At 47.3% G+C, this 20,100-nt stretch overlaps 1 protein-coding gene across 3 annotated transcripts in view; it reads left to right on the forward strand.

Moving 5' to 3' along the window:
- cntnap2a (contactin associated protein 2a) overlaps positions 1 to 19,417 on the forward strand; it is a 191,365-nt gene extending 171,948 nt beyond the window's left edge. For all 3 annotated transcript variants that reach the window (XM_029147356.3, XM_055508675.1, XM_029147355.3), the window contains exons 20-26: positions 478 to 714; positions 5,136 to 5,372; positions 5,860 to 5,993; positions 10,192 to 10,285; positions 15,721 to 15,993; positions 17,094 to 17,165; positions 17,258 to 19,417. In XM_029147356.3, the coding sequence (XP_029003189.1) occupies positions 478 to 714; positions 5,136 to 5,372; positions 5,860 to 5,993; positions 10,192 to 10,285; positions 15,721 to 15,993; positions 17,094 to 17,165; positions 17,258 to 17,457 (1,247 nt within the window). In that variant the 3' untranslated portion in view covers positions 17,458 to 19,417. The remainder of the gene's footprint in view (positions 1 to 477; positions 715 to 5,135; positions 5,373 to 5,859; positions 5,994 to 10,191; positions 10,286 to 15,720; positions 15,994 to 17,093; positions 17,166 to 17,257) is intronic.
- The last annotated feature ends 683 nt before the right edge of the window (positions 19,418 to 20,100 follow it).

Below are 20,100 nucleotides of genomic sequence, written 5' to 3' on the forward strand. Positions count from 1 at the left end.
AACACCCCTACTCTGTCCAAGATAATGGGTAGTTAGACTGTAATGGTGCAAGGCCAGAATGACGATGGAAGCACTTTAGAGGAATGGCTATCGACACCCCAAGGCTAAGCATTAATGCTCCTATTGACTCATTCAGATCAGGTGCAGTGTGTTTGTTTGCAGTGTGTGATTTATGTGCGTTCATGCGTCCATCTGCACGCGTGCGCCGGTGAGGTGTTCATTAGGACACAGTGTTCATTAGGTTGCGCTAATTAGCAAAGAAATCAAACAAGTTGAAGGTTGTTTCAAGAGCGGCGTCGCAGTCGGAGCGCCTACGCGGCGTCAGCCGCTTCCTCCAGGCGTCGGGATATTATCATTTCTAATAGAGATTAAAGCCGAGCCTCTTGCATTCAGAATGACTTGCGTGACCCTGGAATCAGTTTGTCCTTCCCAATGCGACGCGCTGACGCCGCCTGGTCTCCACCTCCTGCTTCTCAGGTGCAGCCGGGGGGCAGCGGGGGTTCCTGGGCTGCATCCGGGCCCTGAGGATGAACGGCATCACCCTCGACCTGGAGGAGCGGGCAGAGGTCACGCCCGGGGTCAAGCCCGGGTGCCAGGGCCACTGCACCAGCTTCGGGATGTACTGTCGCAACGGCGGGAAGTGCGTGGAGAAGTACAACGGCTACTCGTGCGATTGCGCCGACACGGCGTACGACGGCCCGTTCTGCACCAGAGGTGAGAGGCATTGTACATGTGAGCTCAGGCTGTAATTGAGGAGGCGGTCGGTGGGACTGCGCCGCACGGCTTCAAAACAGCATTTGCAAGTCAAATCTAGCCGAGCGGTCTGTAAATACATACGCTCCGAGGCGAAGGTTTGGACACAGCTTCAGTGGCTCCTTTTCTTACTTCATCCCAACTATGAAAGAATATCTCATGAAATAAAATGTGATGAACAACCCCGAATATGTTCTAGAGATCCTTCAAAGTCGTTGTTGCCTCACCCTTCGGTCCGACTCACCCCAAACCATCTCCGCTGGCTTTCCACGGGGTGACTGTGGAGGACAGGTCACCTGATGCACCACTCCATCACTGTCCTTGGACAAATAGCTCTCGCGTAAACTTCAGGTTTGGGGTCATTGAGCAGTGAACCCACTAAGTGCAAACCAGATGGGACGGAAGGTCGCTGCGAAGCGCCGTAGTGCTTCTGTTTTGACTGACTAACAGCGAAACAGCCCCGCAGCATCACAACCCCCCCTCCCTGAACCCACATGGTCCGGACCTGTCTGTCCACCACGTCAAAACAGAGTCACAGCGAGTGTTTGCTTTCATTTTTTCAATTTCTATGTTCAAACCTCACACACCTTTATTTTTTTTCTATTCTATTCTTGGTCACCATCTCTGAGTTAACACCTTTCTAACAACTTTCACAGGCGTCTCGTGAAGGCGCGTTACCATCGGCTTCGCTCCGTCCCGAGTCGAGTGCTGCCAGGATTAGGAAGTAGTTCAGCGTCATTGAGTTCTATTGTCTAACGACCCGCTGTGACTTTTTTTGTCCTCCCTTCCCATTCGGTTTGTAGCCCGTCGGTGCTCAAAGTGTTTGGGCTTATGATAAAAGGCATCGATCGCGGGCGATATTGTGCTTACCCGCCAATTCTCGCCGACACCACGGTGCTTTCGCTGAATGCTAATACAGGGCGGATGCAGCGTTGATGGATCAAAACCAGAAAGCAAAATGTCAGAGTCGCGGGCGGAGGGAGGCTTTGGGTTTTTGAAGTTCAGAGATGAGAAATGTCACACAGTAACTTCTGCTCCGGCTCCGGCTCTGTTGCATATTGCTAAAACATCATGTTTGTTTCATAGGGATTCATTAGATGCACTATTAAAGTTCTCCTTCCCAAAACAAGTTTTGATAAAATGCTCTGGGGAGAGGAGCAGCGGTGCTGTCAGAGGCTTTCTGCATGCTCCCAGTCAGAGAGTTGATCCCCGACACGTGAATTAATTTGTTTCTTACAGCTGAATACTGTTTTTCCCCCGTGCTCTTGGCAGGGGGGGTGACAGGATGACAGAAAAGTCGAGTGTGTGTGTGTGTGTGTGTGTGTGTGTGTGTGTGTGTGTGTGTGTGTGTGTGTGTGTGTGTGTGTGTGTGTGTGTGTGTGTGTGTGTGTGTGTGTGTGTGTGTGTGTGTGTTCTGGTGTGGGAGAGGGTGACAGCGTGTGCTGATAAGTTAGTGTAAGACATGAAAAGACCTCCTCTGAATTCTGTCATAACCAATCAAGCGTTTCAGGATTTAGAGAATAGAGATTACTGTGTGTGCGCCTGCTCTTCCTCCTCTCTCTCATCCTCTCGCTCTGCGTTTTCCTTGTGTGCGTGCATGTGTCCAGTTCAGTCTCCTTTCTAACTTTTTTATCTCCAGTTTGTCCGATCTGCTCCTAATTCTTTTTGTGTTTCTTTCTCTCTTATCTGAAGCCTTTTCTTTAGGTCTTCATTATATCCTCTTTCCCCTTCCTCTCTCCTGCCGCTTTGCTTGATCCCCCGACTGTTCCTTCCCTTTTTCCTATTTCTTTCTACGCCCTTATCACCCCTCTCTCCTTTGTTACAGTCGTTCCTTTCAAATTTTATTTCCCTCCTCGCTTACTCCTCCTCTCTCTCTACCCCATTTTCTCTCCTTTTCCAAATCTCGCCTCCTTTTCGTTCTTTAATCCCTCCTCCCTCCCTGTACTCCCAGCAAGTGAAAAATGCATGAACCAGACATAATTGCATAGTGCATTTCCATTGTATCCATATTTACACACTGCTCAGGGCACGCTACCGTATTATTATTATTATTATCATCATACACTCTCATTCTGCCCTTGAGGGTTACACGAACTCACAAAAGCACACATATGTGTGTTACCTGCAGAGGTTTGCAGGCTCTGCACAAAATTTCCTTTTCAAAATGTCTTCATATACTCACATAAAACACACACACTGACACACACACACACACACACACACACACACACACACACACACACACACACACACACAAAAAGAATGTGTGCGGCCTGGAGTGGAGGTTTCTCATGCAGTACGTGACCAGACAATTGCATGTGTTCCTGCTGAGGCTGCAGGCTTCCCTTCTTGTTTTCAGAGGAAGAGGGGGACAAGGCAGAACAGAAAGGCTGAGACCCCAGTGAATCTATAGCTGTGATTAATCAGGACAAACCTTACATGTTTAGCTTCCTAAGCTAGCAGGCAGACACATGTTTTTCAAAGTGTGTTCTGTTCAAAACCATCCATTCGGTCTGTATTTTCTGAAATGGTTAAAGTTGTATATTATTTTGTGGAATGGTGTTAGAGCTGTTGCTCAGAGGCTTCTTGTTCATTTGAAGCTGCTTTCTGTAATCTACATTTATGAATGATGAGAAGTATTGACTCTGCTAGAGGCGCTACTGGGCGTGATCCATGCATGCATTGATGATTTGGTCCGGGCTAAAATAAAGGGCCGTCAAACTTTAATCCTTCATTGGGGTTCAGTCCGCGTCCAGCTGCTGGAGGAGCAGCAGCTGAGGTCTCCAGTGCAGCATTCACAGCGAAGAAGCTTTTCACTTTTTACTGGTGCCGAGCATCACATTGTTTCAACAACCTACAGTGTAATAAATATAGATACCTCGCTGGTTTGACTGTATCTATAGTGAGATGACTTTAAGGGAAGTGTTATGTCGGCTGTACTTTTAATTTACACCCCAATTTAGACATCACTAAACTGAAACTGTGCTGTGGCTGAAATGGACCGAACACGAAACCGAATCTGCTGTGAGACCCAGTAAGAATCTTTAATTTTCCTCTTGACTTTTGTCCATATTAACTCTTGTTGTATTGCTTATTCGGGCTGTTTTATTGCTCACTTAAGAAGCCAAGTGTGCCGAGATGCTGCACTTTAATTTAAGCCCGTTTCAGCTATTAACCAGCAGCCTGAGCACCGGCAGGAGATGAATGGTCTACGGCGCATCCCAGAACCAACGGCACCGGTTCTGGGGCACGTCAGCATGCCTCCGTGTGGCTAACACAGAGTTGCAGATAAAATGGCTTTCTCTGGACGTCAAACGTCTCAGACTATATCAGAGAACAGCAGAGCAGCTGTGAAGTATGATGTATCCGAAAAGGAGGCGAGACACTGCCCATGCACTAACACCCGTCACAGAATGCATCTATTTAGTCAGAGGCCTTGTAATGAACTTAAACTATGTAGCTTGAAGTCTTTCCTTTACCGTGCCCATTGTTAGATGACAGATTGAAGTGAAGCCATTCAACCTCGCTTCATAAAGACACTATGTTCATTTATTTGTGAGAAAGAGGGGTATAGCTTATTATTTCTGCCACTAAAGGAAAAGCAAACACGTAAAAGTAGAATGCATATTGCATTTACACACACACACACACACACACACACACACACACACACACACACACACACACACACACACACACACACACACACACACACACACACACACACACGCATAAGCTGTCTTCTCTCTCTTATTATTCACTTTAATTTCACGTACGCTTTGTCTTTTATCTCTCATGTAGGCGCACACACACACACACTCACACACACACACACACACACACACACACACACACACACACACACACACACACACACACACACACACACAGAAAGCCAGCGCATAACAAGAATATAGAAAATAAGTTCCCTTCCTCTGAGCACTTGATTATGAGAATCAGTAAGCCCCCTGTAATGGCTAGCATATGCCATTAGGCCTGTTAATGTACTGGTAAACAATGTATTGTTTGGCTTCAGATGCTGGAGCGCAGCAGTTTGACACCCACTTCACTACGCCTCCTGAACACGGTCACCCTTGTGTGCGCGCATCATTTTCTCTGGCCTTATAACATCCCTGCCCTGTTGGATCTCAGATTATCAACCCCTCCCTGCGTCGCGTGGTCCCTTTCATCTCCCCTTCCGCTTCTTTATTTCCTAGAATAGCTTGAGGTTTTCGGGCACAACGTTCGCGCTGTGATTTAAATTGCTTTAACGAATGCGTCCGTGGAGGTTCTCTTTCATGCAGGTGAGCTGGATGCTGGTTGTTGGGCACGCGCCTCCACCTGCCCGCGTTCAATGCGAGTTTCCGGTTCATTTCACCCAGATGTCGGGGGCTTCTTCGAGGCGGGGACGCTGGTGAGGTACAACCTGGCGCCCGAAGCCTTGGCGGGCGCCAGTCGAGACGCCAAGGCGGCGGCGGCGCACCAGCTGACGCCGCATGAAGTGAACCTGACGAAGGAGGAGGTGGCCTTCAGCTTCAGCACGTCCAGCGCGCCGGCGGTTCTCATGTACGTCAGCTCCAAGACGCAGGACTATCTGGCCGTGGTGCTGAGGCACAACGGTAAGAGCCGCACGCGTCACTCCTCCACGGCCCCGTAATGAGAAGTCACTCGTCAGTGCTGCATACACACGTTCTAGGGGCCGTCCTTGCGAAACTGTCTGGAACGCTGCACTTCATAACCAGCGAGGTTAAGCCTTTGTCTTTATCTTTTATGCCTTCATGAAGTAGAAATACTGTGAAATGATGTTGACAGCGCCATCTAGTGTTTCAGCACAATGTGCCAAGTCGCCAAAATACAACTACAAAAACCTGCTAAAGGGCACAACTGATGATTCTGTGCCCTCCTGCTCCCTCAGTGCACACACATTACACATCTGAATCATTCATTTCTGCTAATGCCAATGGGAAATATACGAAAGTTATTTTTTATCAACAAAATGTATTTTAAAACGGCTCCACAGACTTTAGGTGTAATCATCTACCTGCTCCTGTGAGGTGCTATTGTCGCAGCCGCTGATGATGAAACCACACCATTGCCTGTGTGCAGGTTCGGTGCAGGTGCGCTACGACCTCGGGGGCCTGAAAGAGCCGTTCACCATAGACGTGGACCAGCGGAACATGGCCAACGGACAGCCGCACAGCATCAACGTGTCCCGCGTGAACAGAAGCATCACGGTCCAGGTAGACACGCACATACACACACACACACACACACACACACACACACACGCACGCGTGCACGCCTAAGCACCCTGCACCATAATGGGCTGTGGGTTATTATCACCCTGCTACAGCTGAGCCAGTGTGAGCTCCACGGCTGCAGCGAGTCAGGGCGGAGAGCAGCTTTCCTGCTCTGTCTTCCGCTGTGATGCAACTGCGTGTCCTCTGCCACTGTTAATCCACTTCCAGGAGTGTAGCAGCGGTTTGGGCATTGATCCATGTGTGTTTGTTGCCGCGCGCTGGTTATTTATGCGCCGCCGCATTTGTTTGCGTGCTCCCGCGCGAACGCTGTCTGTCGACGCGTTCATACTTTGCGCGCTTGTGTGTTTTATGAGCTCTCGAGTTTTCTGCAGCTAAACAGCTTAGCGCAGATCAATACAGTCAAGGCTTAGTCAGTAGCTGTCAAGGATGGAGTGAGAATTCAGCTAAACTATTATAGACTTTGTTCTGGGCCCGGATTTCAGCTGCGCGCTGCAGTTTGGGGGCGACTCCAAATGGATTCCAGGCACCTGTAAAACACGCCTAAAGGTTACAGATTGCATCGAGACACGTTGGATTTTATTTGCACTTAAATCTACTTTTCGTCGGTGCGTAAAAACTGATTGCTTTCTGAAACTGGAATAGAAAAAAATAAGTGTAACAATTGTGGTATTGCATTATTTTACAGGCCAGCGTTATTCTTCCTGCTCACTTGCACTCACACGTCTGCTGGTGCTACACATTATAACATTTTATGGGATGCACATTTGCATTTTTATAGTTTGTCACCCATTTGACATAGAGAGCATATTTATTGTTCTGTGGTGCAAACCATATTCACCCAGAGAGTGATGCAGTCTGGGTATTCTCCATTTAGTATGTATCTGCCCTCTAGTGGCCACACGGTGGTATTGCATGAACCAAATCAAAGCGTGTTGTTGCTCAATGTTTTAATGCTTATTATTAACTGCTCTATTTACTTGTATAAGTTTGTAATATCTCGCCTGACAAAATCTAATTTTTTCTGCAGGCATCGCTGAACCTTTGTCCTTTTATAAAACAACATCTTATCCCGTGAAACAAACAATTACGCAGGCTACGGACTCACTCTGCTTTAATTAGATTACATTCAGTTTCAGCAGCGTGTTATTGCGTAAAATGTATATATGTCTGTATCGTTGCATGTTTCTGATTCTGGCTCCAGTTGCCACGTCTCCCTCCTCTGGGGTGATTGCGCGTGTAGATGGAGCCCCTTCAATGTTGCTCTCGCTAAAGTAAACCGAACCGAACCGTCGGCCTGAGTGAATCATCGCGCGCTCGCCACCCCGCAATCGTCGCGTCCTCTCGCTTTCTCTCCCCCCTGTTCGCGTGCTCTGTCCCGACCGAACGCACGCGGACCAATAAACCCGTCCGCGCCGGAATCTCATCGCCCTCATTCGCACGCGATGGCGAACGAGTCAGACAGGGAGAAAATTAAGCGGAAACATCCGATGGAGATCGTCGTCGTTTGCGGAGTAAATCACATCCGGCAGCAGCTGATCACTCCGGAGGGAGCACTTGAACGTAACACATCCCCTTTTACTGCCATGGAAAGTGATTGGAGCAACTGGGAGTTTTTTTCTTCTTTTTTTTGGTCCCATCACTCACTCGCACACCGACACACAATCACGTGCACACACTGTCTGTCTGTAAGTGTGTAACCTCTGCACTGGTCACTAATTCTTCCCTGGTGCTGGAATCTGCACCTGGTGCATCATCAGGTCTTTCAGCTCATTCATTTAGATTTTTTGACTAATGTGTGTGTTTATTAACATGCCTTTCATGCTGTAGCCTTTGTCTGCAGCACGTTAGATAATTACGGATTAAATAGTGAGTGGACGTCTGCGAACCTGTTAAAAATGGAAGCTTAAAGTGCCTGTTTTTTTGTTTTTTCGCCTCCTCGCCTTCTCATTAGTGGCCTCGGTGCAACTGCTTTCATGCGAGATGTAACAACACGGGTGAGGAGCCGAGATATGAGTCAGACGCAGTTAAATGAAGTTATGCTAGTGGGCGCCGGCGCTGGATCCAATCCAATTTCCAGGGTAAAAGAGATAGTGGAGTGTTTACCTGAGGCTGGTGAGGGCTCCGCTCTCAGGGAAGGAAACACCCGAGACGTTTAAACAAGCTGGAGACGTGGCGGGGCAGCAGCGAGGAGGCGGGCGGGCCCGTTATAATTGAAATCTGAGCGAAAGAGGCGGGGGAGAAACGGACGCACAATAAGAACCACAACGAGGCCCGGCTGTCGCTGCCGTGTGAGTGCAGTGAACCCCGCTCTGCGGCAGCGCAGCAGCCTGGGGGGTCACGCCGGGTGAGCTCGCTATCAGAGGCAACGGGGCCAGATCACAATTAGGTGCTCATCTCTCCATCTCCGGCTCTCGCCTCCTCCTCTCTCCCGACCTCGCCGACACTGCGAGGGCTTTAGAGATGAAAGCGGGTCCCCTCAGGCACCAGACGTCTCATCTCGGCCTCCTCCTCTCTGAGCTCCCGGTGGTGTGAAGCGATGGACGAGGAGGGTTGGACTTCTCACTCTGTATCAACCTGATTGAGCGTTTGTCCTTCGTAAACAAAAGGAATATTTTTCACTTATTGATGGGAGAACACTGTAAAGTCTAAATATATAGCGCATTGGCTAAATTAGATTCCCACTGAGGACAATGCAGGAAATAGATTTTACCCATTGTTAATTTTCTCTTCATTTAAGGCCTTTACGTTGCTTATGTGAGCTTTATGTAACCTGAAGGTGCCAGCAGGGAACGGTAAAGGGAGAAAATTGTGTTGTGTCTAAACGCTGAAGTGTAAAAGGAAGAATCCCAATAACTGTGGATGTAATTGACAAAGTTTGGTAAATTGAGGTTTCTCTCCCGGCTCCCGTCCTCCGTGGACCTTTTTGTGGGGTTTCGAGACTGAGACCAGCTTCGCCGGCTGCGCAGCCAATTTGTTTTCTCAGATAAAAGTAAATAAGCTGAGTGCAATTTAATTGTGCCCTATTATCGCCCCCCCCCCCCCCCCCACACACACACACACACACACACACACACTCACACACAAACACAGTCACTGTGGAAGACAAAACCCACACCCCACACAGTGCTCCACCGAGACCTGGCTCCTGGATAGAATCGAATTAGAATGTGCTGCGTGTGAGTAGAGAGGAGGACGACGGAGGAAATAGTCTGGAGCAGTAGGTGGTTGAGGGAATATTCTGTACACACACGCACACACGCGCACACACACACACACACACACACACACACACACACACACACACACACACACACACACACACACACACACACACACTTAAAGCCGTCCGACTCAGTTCTCAGCTAACACACCCCAACAGCTATTCATCACTGTAATGAAACTAATATTCGGGAAAACACACAGCAGCAGAAGCCCTTGTTTCCGTCAGTCTCCTCTCCTCCGGCTCCATCCCGCACGGACGCGCGTCCTCCTGTGGGCAGACAGACTGGAGGGAGGCAGAGCGAGCTTTTATTCCAGGAACACGCGCGAGCTCGTTCGCGCGGCCGCGACGATCCTCGTCAGTCGCACCGGCTGCTGCCTTTAAGCTAATTAGAAACTTCAGTGAAACGGCAATAACGAGGTAATTATTTTGCAGGGATATTAAAGTTATGTATTCCCTTCCTCCATCAGCGTCCTCCCCACCTCTCCGCTGTTAAACCGCTTGGTTTTAAGTTGTCGACAAAGGGCTTTGAACTCGCCGCAGACTAGAAAATGCGCATTGTTAATTAACGTGCTTCCTGGTGAAGAAAATGAACGGCTTTGCGGGTTTTCTTTAATCATTTGGTCTCCTGTGAAAAAACGTGACATCTGCTGCTTGGTAACGTTAAGAGGGATGTAGCTTGGTCCGGGAAATACCTATTTAATATTAACAGAAAAGCGTTGGGGGGTTGTTTAATTTTTATCCTTGTCCGTGTCATTTAGAGCGAGGCCATTTTACAACCACTAGAGGGCGTCATCGAGCTTTCGATTTATGCGAGTTATTCGTAGCTTTTCCATCTTTATCATCATTCGTACGGAGTTTAATGCGCTGTTCCAGTTGCGTTCTTAACCTTGAGCTCAGCAGTCAGAGATTCACACTCTCTTCATATTGCAGCTCCTCTCTGTCTCTGTGTTTCAGCTGGATCACTACCCTCCAGTAACCCACAACCTCCCAGAAACATCAGACACACAGTTTAACCTGGTCAAGACGCTGTTCCTGGGCAGAGTCTATGGTAAGTCTGTCACTTCAGTAGATGTCATTGTTTTTTTATGAGCTTTTGGGATTTTTGGACAAAGAAAGGGATATGAATACTATGTGTAATTTCATATTGAACCAGCAGATGGCGCCAGAGGATTGGAAACAGAAGCTAATGTTTTTTTATTGTAGTCATGTTAATTTCCTTTGGGCCTTCTAGGCTCATTACCAGTTTACATAAACAACAAAACGATCAACTTTACTTAATGTTAGAACTTCTGATTGATATGACATAATATCTATATGTATTTCATGCAGCAAACTCCAACACTGAGGTGCTGCCACTGGTGATTTCTTTGTGCATCAGTTATTCCCTTGTTGGACCTACTGTAGTTTTAAGTTTTGGTCTGTAAGTCTTCACAGGCTCCTGCATCATCATCATAATCATCATCATCATCATCATCATCATCATCATTCTAATGCTTATTAGTCAGTTATTTTAACCTAATAGACGTGGCTTGTGGCTTAATATTTTTTAGCCACATATCGGTCCTGAAGCTGATCTCTCTTCATATCCATTCCTCTCCTCTGATCTTTCCTGACCTCTCTACCTCATGTGCCAGGAAAGTCAATGAAGCTGAAATAAGTTCTGACTTCACCCACCATCTATGATTATCGACTGCTGCACACGCAGCGCTGGGAAAGCGAGCGCACACACACACACACACACACACACACACACACACACACACACACACACACACACCAGAAATGTACCCACACCACCTCTTCTCATTTCAGTGAACCTCGTATGACACTGAAAGAGAAAAACAACAGTGAGCAATAAATTAGTAAGAAGGGGAAACGAGGAACAAAAGCAGTTTGCACATCTTTTGAGGTCTCTCCCACTTCAGTGGCCTCAGTAGAGACCACTGAAGAGACAGCCTGACACCCCGCTGAGCCGTCACATTCTGTCTTTATAGGCCACGGAGGCACTCTGTGTTTGGTACAGTGCAAACAAACACTTGTCCAGGAGGGCGGGGCCAGTGGGTAAACAAAGAGGACGTAAATGAAGATATGCAAACATTATCATCCTCATTTATTCACCCTCATTTATTCACCCTCATGCTTATAAACAGCTGGCTGTTGCAAGTTCAAGCATTAATGACTTCTAGTAATTGCACCATGTCACCTTTTGCACCTCGTTATGCAGTGTCCAGTCTCGTGTTCAGCCTTCCTTCGCCGCTCCATTGATATTTCAGGTTGAGGGTCATGACATTTGCAGTGTTTGCTGTCAGTGTTTGCCATCACGAGTAACAGAGCTAAAGTGGTATTGATCACGAAGGCGCGATTCAGCACGCGATGCTCTGTGCTGAGGAAACTGCTGGAGCGTGATGCTTCATGTGACGCAGTGCTGTGTGTGTGTGTGTGTGTGTGTGTGTGCGTGCGTGCGTGTGTGTGTGTGTGTGTGTGCGCGTGTGTGTGTGTGCGTGCGTGCGTGCACGTGCATTCAATGATATGGCTCTGTCCTCCCTAGATCTCTGCGTCTCCGTGGAACGGGTGAAGGGATGAGTCATGCATCAGCCAGGCTCGCTCCCAGTGTTTCTGTCTAACGGAATCGAGTCCGAGCCGCAGGCAGCGAGGGAGCAGCAGGAATGGTGACGCTGTGAAAGGGCTATTAGAGGCAGATGATTGTTGCCCTGAGGGCTGCTTGTAAAGGACATGTACATCAGTGTCACACTCCAACTCGGGTTCCTCTCTCTTATTTTTTATTCCCCTGCCCCCTTCATTCTATTAACTCTGTTCCCTCACATTTAATGTGTCACTCCCGGTGGGCGCTGCCAATTATTTTACACAGGCTTTAAGTCCCTGATGTCGTGGCTTTATTCTGAGAAAGCTCGCGAGCGAAGAGCTGCTGCTTCCATCAAGACGTTTTCATGTACTGTTATTTTAATTTCACCTTTCCCTTCAGCCTGATTACTGTCAGGGAGGCATTCAAGCGGTCGAGTTCAGTTGTTCAGCTGACGCCTCCTGGTGCTATGAGCCGAGTTTAGCAGCTGTACTGTAGATTCCAGTGTTAATCTATGTGTGGGTGACGGACGCTTTTGTCTTTGACACGTTCATTGGACGGAGGAGACCTGACACTGACTTTCTGTCGTCTGGACTGGGTCTCTACTGTAAACTCCATGTTTAAGGCATATCCAATATTGCTCTATAGAAGAAGAAATGGTGTCTCCCTTAATAATAATTAGAACTGAGGCTGTTGATTCTTCATAACCACCTTTGAGGGGAGTTTACCTACACTTTGCATCACCTCTTACTGTTTTCCAACATGTCTCGTGTGGAAGTTTAATCAATTTCCTCTTTCCAGGCTGAGACACTGGTTCGATGCTCGTCTGTTGTGTTGTGACCTTTGAGCAGAGCCGCTAGAGATCCCGGCTCTGATAAGGGCACTGATGCGCTCTGATGTTAGATGAGGTTATTTCTTATCTCCCGCGCTCCGTAAACGTCTGTAATCTCATCGTGTTTGTTTATCAGCGGGTTTGAGGATTACATCATTCCACGCTGCCGACTCCCACCACTGGTTGCTCTTTACGCCTCCTGAGTCCTGATCCGCGCCCCAGATCCGGGTTTTCTCCAGCTGCCGTGGGAGGGTGGGGGTGGGACTGCACTGCGGTGAGAGAGGTGTGTGGTGGAGGGAGGTAGATCCTCCAGGCCAGTGTGGCTCTGTGCTGAGGGATCCACGTAGCAGAGAGGAAGATCGCTCGAAAGAGACTAGTCGGCTGTTTACAGACGCAGGCGCAAACTTCACCTACACAAGGTAACTACAGAGCAGATGCATGTGTGTTCATATCTGCAACATACTGTATGTAGTTTGTCTTATAATGATGGAGCTAAACATGATTAAATGTAGAATTTCTTTTTCATGGATTCATCAGATTGGTTTGAATCATGCTTTTGCTTTTGTGCGGAGCTGATAGACAGGGGATGATTAATTGATTAATTATGGTAATGAGTTGTTGTCACGTCTGGAGCAAGTGAAGGAGATGAATGTGCCTGCGTGTTAGCATGTACGACCCACCAGAGACTCTTCACTCTTTCCTGTCTGTTTCTCCAGCGCCGCAACTTCTTCTCTCTGGTCTCTTTGGTACGCGTCACGTTGGTGACATACATGGAACTAGACTCTAGGTGTTTTTTCACCGTTCTCCCGTTTATTTGCTCTAAATGCTTCCGTCTGCTTCTCATCCTGCGTGTGCCTGGCGCACGTCCATGACCACGACCGGGGTTAAATATTAAATATGGACATGGTGCATATTTGGTTTTGTATCAGGGTGTGGATGGTGGCTCCACATTAACATTCCCTTCATGTGCCTCAAGTGCACCATACTTTCACCCCCCTTTTCTTTTTTTTTCTATCCCTCTCCCATCAGCTTCCATTTGTTGCCATGGCAACTGTGTTTGGTCTCCTCTACCCTGCCCTTCTATTTGTGCACCTTTCCTGTCACACGCTTTCTTTAATCTATTCTTTTGATTCATTCACTTAGACACATGCACAGTGCCCCCCGCCCCCCCAGGCTGTGTTATTTTGCCCTCCACCCATCCTTGTCTCATACCCCTCACCTTTCGTGCCTCTCACCAGCTCTACCCACACCCTCGCTTCCCTTGTTTCTATCTTCTTTTTCCATGCAATTTTCCACCCCTGTCTTTCCATCCCAGATCACATCCCATCTAAACCTTTGCATGTGTGTGATGCTACACATTTTGAATTATTCATGTGATGTTGTTGGTCACCATGGTGACCGAAGACACATGATAAGATCCAATCATGTGATCGGGATTCAAACCTTGTTTCTTCTGTGATGGTGTCTGTGGCTGCATGGACATATTTTATTTCCGTACATTTTAATGTACTGTAAAACCAGTGAGCAGAGACACTTTTTGTAATTTCCACAGTAGAATTGGTTTTTCAGTTAGATTCAGATCAGGGTTAACGTAAGGGTATTGACTCACTAACTGTACGTGAGACAGAATCCTTGTTGTATCCTGTGTGCTTGTGCATTTCATTATTGCAGTAACGACTGCTCCTTCGCTGCAGGTTTGAGTGTGTGCTCGCCCATCATTTATTGACTAGTCCGAACAGAGCCTTTAAAAGCCACAAGGGCAGGAGAGGAAGCCTTAAGATCAGAATGCAGCGACCGGCTTCTTCAAGGTTACGTGATATTGTATTACTTAGTATGTGGTTAAACACCAGGCGTGTACATGAGCCACACGGGGTCGTTGTCATGCTGAAGCATTGTACTGTATGGGTCTAAAACCAGTGGCCGACGGAGCTCGTTGGGGCGTCTGTTGTTTGTTTCTCACCAGCATTGTATGCAAAGCAGACGCATTAGTATTCACACGGGCGTCCGCGGTGATTAACACGTGTGGGGCATCCAGCGGAGAGCGGCTCTGTGTTCATGTTGGAGGGCTTTTATCAGTATTCTGCTCATGTTGCTGTACAGTCTGTCTGCAGATCGCTGCACCTATTCTGCACACTTCCACATTTATGCAAATTCATACCCACTGGCGCCGACAAACCGCCCACACCGCTGTGAAGGTGTGAAGTGATGAAGGTGCGTTGGTCAGAAATGATATATTAATGCATTAATATATCATCTTGAACCTACAGCCGGACTGAACTAAGCCTTAGAGCTGGTCAGATGCCTGAAAAACACACGAAACAGACCCAGCAAGCAGCAGCAGGACGTCTGGACACAAGAAGAAGAAAACAACATTTTAATCCATTTCCAGAACCACATCATCTGTCGTAATTTAATAGTTCCCACACACGCAGACGCCGTGGTACTCTCGCGGCTCGTCCTTTGTTCACATGTGGCTGCAGGATTGTACAAACCCTTCCTTCAGGGTGTGGTGCAGTTTCGCAGCAGCTGAGAAGTCGTGCCTTCGAAAACAACCTCCGACCAGGCTCTGCCTGCAGAGACCGCCAGCGCTTAGAATTTTGACAACAATTGAAAATCAGTCCTGACGTTCAAGCAGCAGAACATGAGGATAATAAGAGAAGGAATCTGAAGAGACGGGGGGAGAGAGAGAGGAGGAGGTGAGAGTGTTAATCATCCTCACGTCACTTTGGAGGTCAAGGTCAGGTTATATCCTCCTCCTCCTCCTCCTCCTCCTCCTCCTCCTCCTCCTCATCATCATCATCAAGACTCTCCACTCTTCATTTGTGCAGATTCATATTCTTTGGTTTGCTGAATCTGTGCATCAGCAACATTTTGTGCCAATACTTCAGCGTAAGCTTGTTTCATGAGTGTGTGTTCAATAATAAGTGCTGATTCTTTGCTTTGAGCCCACTTCGCTCTCTCTCCTTTTCTTTGTCAATACTCCGCTTCGACAGCGCCATTAAAAAGTAACTAGATGCGTCCATTACTGTAAAGTGTTTCAAGCTTCTGTCCAACTCTGTGTCTCCAACAGAGACCGGACCCGTGGACCCGGTTCTTATCGAGCGCTACAACACGCCGGGCTTCATCGGGTGTCTGTCACGGGTGCAGTTCAATGGAATCGCGCCGCTCAAGTCTGCACTGAGAGCGGCCGCGCAGCCCCAAGGGTCGCCCACGGCCGCGCCGCCGGACAGAGCAGCAGCAGCGTCCCACCAGGGCAAGCTGGTGGAGTCCAACTGTGGGGCGTCGCCTCTCACCATCCCACCCATGTCTGCGGCCACGGACCCCTGGCATCTGGACAACACAGGTGAGCGCTGCTCACGCACGTAAATGGGATGAGTCACCTGAGGCTCCTACACAGATGAGTCACCTACTGTACATATAGTACTGTACGGTTCAGTGGGTCCACAGGCACAAACACTCTTTACTTTAGACATTTGCTTATTCTGCATGCCCATGTACACACACACACACACTCACACTCACACACACACACACGCCTCAGTCTAACGTTACATACCATGGCAGTGGTTAGTATTTCAGATGTTGTTATTTCGGGTGCAGCCGTTTTCCTCAGGCTCGGAGCCAATCGTGCCTTCGGGAACACAGAGCGATCTGAGATTGATCCAGTCCATCGACATGGACTCAACCATCCTGCCATCCAACAGACAGATGGATGACCATTTATTTTGCTTGATAGATCTAGTTATGACCACTTCTGGTTGCCTTCTGCTTCTTTACATTTTCTTTCTACTCCTCCCACATAGAGCTCTCCCGGTCCTGGTTTTCAGGTGTTTTATTCATGTCTCATCCTCTGCATCCATCCCCTTTTCACTCCCTTTCATTTTTCAGCTTCGTCTCCTCTTTCTTGCTCATGCTCATCTTTGCCTCCCTGGAGAACTGTGCAGCAGAAATAGCTGGCAGCTCATTCCTGGGTGACTCGGCGTGTGAAAGCGTGCACATCTCAGCCCCTTCATTCATTAGCGCTCCACTTTTGACTGTTCTGGGAGAGTCAGCAGCAGCTTTTATTAACCTCCTGACCCCTTGTGGGTTTTTAATGAAGTAGATATAAAAACAGTGTCATCTACTGAGAAAGCTGCATTAGCTAAGGAGGCTGCTGTCATGCTGCGTGTGTGTGTGTGTGCGCGCGTTTGTGCGTGTGTGTGTGTGTGTGTGTGTGCGTGCGTGCACGTGTGTGTGTGTGTGTGTGTGTGCGTGCGTGCACGTGTGTGTGTGCGCATGCGCGCGCCACCATCATGTCAGATTGGTGCGTCTCTGACCTTGAAATGCACATGCGCTTCATTTCATGTGCACCATGAGATAAGTTGAGCGTCAGACATCTGACAAGCTCTGATCTCAAAATGTGTGGTTTGACAATGTTTGTTTCTTGTTTTTGTCTGTGTTCAGATGCCGAGTTCCCTTTTAATGAGGAGAGAGTCATTCCGGATGGAGTCAACAGGGACTCAGCCATCATTGGAGGTGCAGCATGCCTGACCTGTCAATAGCATCATCTCTCATCTCATAAAGCAAATGAAAGCATATTCATTCTGTGCCTTCTGTGACTCTGTCAGGTATCATAGCGGTGGTGATCTTCACCATCTTATGCACGCTGGTGTTCCTCATTCGCTACATGTTCCGCCACAAAGGCACCTACCACACCAACGAGGCCAAAGGCAGCGGCGAGTCGGCCGGGGAGTCGGCGGACACGGCCATCATCGGCACCGACAACCCAGAGACTATTGACGAGTCAAAGAAGGAGTGGTTCATCTAACAGACGCTGACGGGTCTTCGCCGTTCGTCAGACCACTAGTTGCCACAAAGTTGCTGGAGGGAGGCTTTGTTCAACGACCAGCCACGGGAGAGACGGAGCGTCGGCCACGCACGAGGACAATAATCTCCCAGGGGAGACGGCGATGCGGGAAAGACGTGTACAAAAACCTTTTTTCATTTGTTTCGTTTTTTATATAAATATATATCCAGAGTATTAGAAAGAGAAGAACAGCTACTGAGCAGATCACGGCTAAACGAGACTGTACATGTATATACTAACTGGTGTGTCCTCCTTTGTATCGTGCTTGGGAGTTTTCAGGAGTCCTTTGAATACTGTATATGACAAATAATTATACTCACTGGGTCGTGTGATAGCACAGTTTTATTACCAGTCTCTGTTGCGTTTTGATTATTATTTTCTATCTAAACTCTTTATCAGACATGATCAAATAAACACGCCAAACCTTTTCGTTTTCATTGATCAGGCTGTAGTTGCACCAGCCTCTCAGCGTTCGTGCCTGCCCCGCTGATTGTTGTGGTAATAGGGGAATCACAGAGTCACTTTGTAAATACATTCATTTAATTTGTTTTATTTTGAGAATATATAAAGTATATGAAGAGTCCAAGACAATGGGGGATTTCAGATCTATATTAGAATGCCATGAGTCCATTATATGTGTCTGTGTGCGACAAACAGAGTTTTAGGTTGCGTTTTGTGACGGTAGACTGTACATGGGACGTTCCTTGCTACGAACAGAGGGGGGATTCTCAGAGCATGATGGGAAATGTGACACATCCCACTTGGCTTAGATCAGCACGGCAGCTTCCCCGCCATCCGGAACCGGTGAAACCGCGCCGCCTTTACTCATCGTTTGCCAAACACTCGGGTCTTACGCTGTTCAAAGATTGGCTCAGAATTCAGCATTAAATGTTTGACTTTGACTTAAAGGAGAGCTTTTATTTTCCTGTACACTGTCGGCTGTGGGTTGACGACGACTGCATGCGTCAGCGGGTCGACCAGCTTGACTGACACTCACTGAGTTGCACTGATGCACTAAACTCCAGGCATTAAGTGGCTGAAGCAGCGAAAAGCAGTTCACATGTGATCAGAATGAGCTCCGGTAGATAATTGGCTTAATAATCCATTGTGCCTTCAAGGGGTTTCAAGCCACTTGGCCTTGCTTCAGACGACAATACTGGCCTACTACTAAAACTTGAAGAGGTCCCAGATGTCCTGATTTGAATGGTGCTGCGTTCCCACAAATCTCAGTCAAAGCTGGAGAAAGTCACAGTTGAGCCAAATCTCTCTTCGATCCTGCAAACGTCGGGCTTATTAGACAGCAGGCAGAGGACCTGCGCTCCATATATCACACCGACGTTTACACTGACCCTCCGCATGTTTGATAGAGCATGAGTGAAGCTTGTTCAGTCGGGGGGCTTCTGCTTTGTCTGTAATTAGGTTTCGTTCTAACGGTGCCACTGTTGTCTAACATGCAAATGTGCAACTGCTGTGTTCTGTGTTGTTTTCCTGTCTCTTTAACCTCCTATAGCATTTACAGCACAGAGTGTTACAGTTGAAACCAGCTGCCAACTTTGCTCTTTTATTGTGAATTTTCTTTTTGATATGTCCGTTTGCTCATGTTGTTGCCATGGCACCCTGTTATGTGAATGACATTATGTGCACATCATCATCATTTTCCCATCATCATTTTATCACAGACTTTAAGACAGCTGGTGAACTCAGCCTGCCTCCTGCTGCAGCCTCAAAGATCTACACATTAATACATCAACACAAATCAGTGACTCTTATTTACAAGGATTATATTACTTAAATACATAAACACATTCACTCAACTAAACATAACAACTGGATTATCAACCCTGACAGATACAATCATTCTTCATATGTTTTACTTTCAGTTCTATTGAGTTTAATAAAGAGTGTTTGATCTTTAAATACATATATTCCCTTCTTTTGTTTTGCTTCAAAGTCGACACACAAAAATCTAAATTGTTGTCCCCTTTTGAACTCTCCTCCTGAAAGAGACCACCTACCGCCCCCTTCTGGCAAGAAATTACACCTTCACTCGGAAACAGTAGAAAAAAACTGTCAATACTGTCGTGACGTCGACAGTAAATTAACACATGCACGTCTCCATTTGCCAAAGACGTTTACAAAGATACCATTAATTATTGTAAACACAAGTTTATCAACAAAGTGATAAATTAAAAGAAATGTAGAAAGAATTGTTTGTGCTGTAGTTAAACAGCCAAAATGCATTTATTGTTTAATATTAATAAATATTAGGTCTTTGTCCATGACCTGTGTATCTATCTAGAAGGACACAGTCACAGAATATGAATATAACAGCAATTGTGAATTATGATACAATTATTCATATCAACATATAAATAATAAATAAATATACATTTTAGCTGTCTGCCAAATCACTAACGGTTGAGGTGAGGGACCCAGGACGGTGCAGGACACAGTCAGGCTGATATTTTCTGTTTTAATCATTAAACACACAGACAAGTAGGCAGCGACGGGGGTCACGGTCAAACTAAGAGACCAAATAAACCAGGCAGAGGCCCAAACGCAACAGGCAAACACACTCCAGTTCCAATATCCAAATAAACACAT

This window comes from Betta splendens, chromosome 4, assembly GCF_900634795.4.
Source record: "Betta splendens chromosome 4, fBetSpl5.4, whole genome shotgun sequence".
In the NCBI taxonomy this organism is placed as follows: Eukaryota; Metazoa; Chordata; class Actinopteri; order Anabantiformes; family Osphronemidae; genus Betta; species Betta splendens.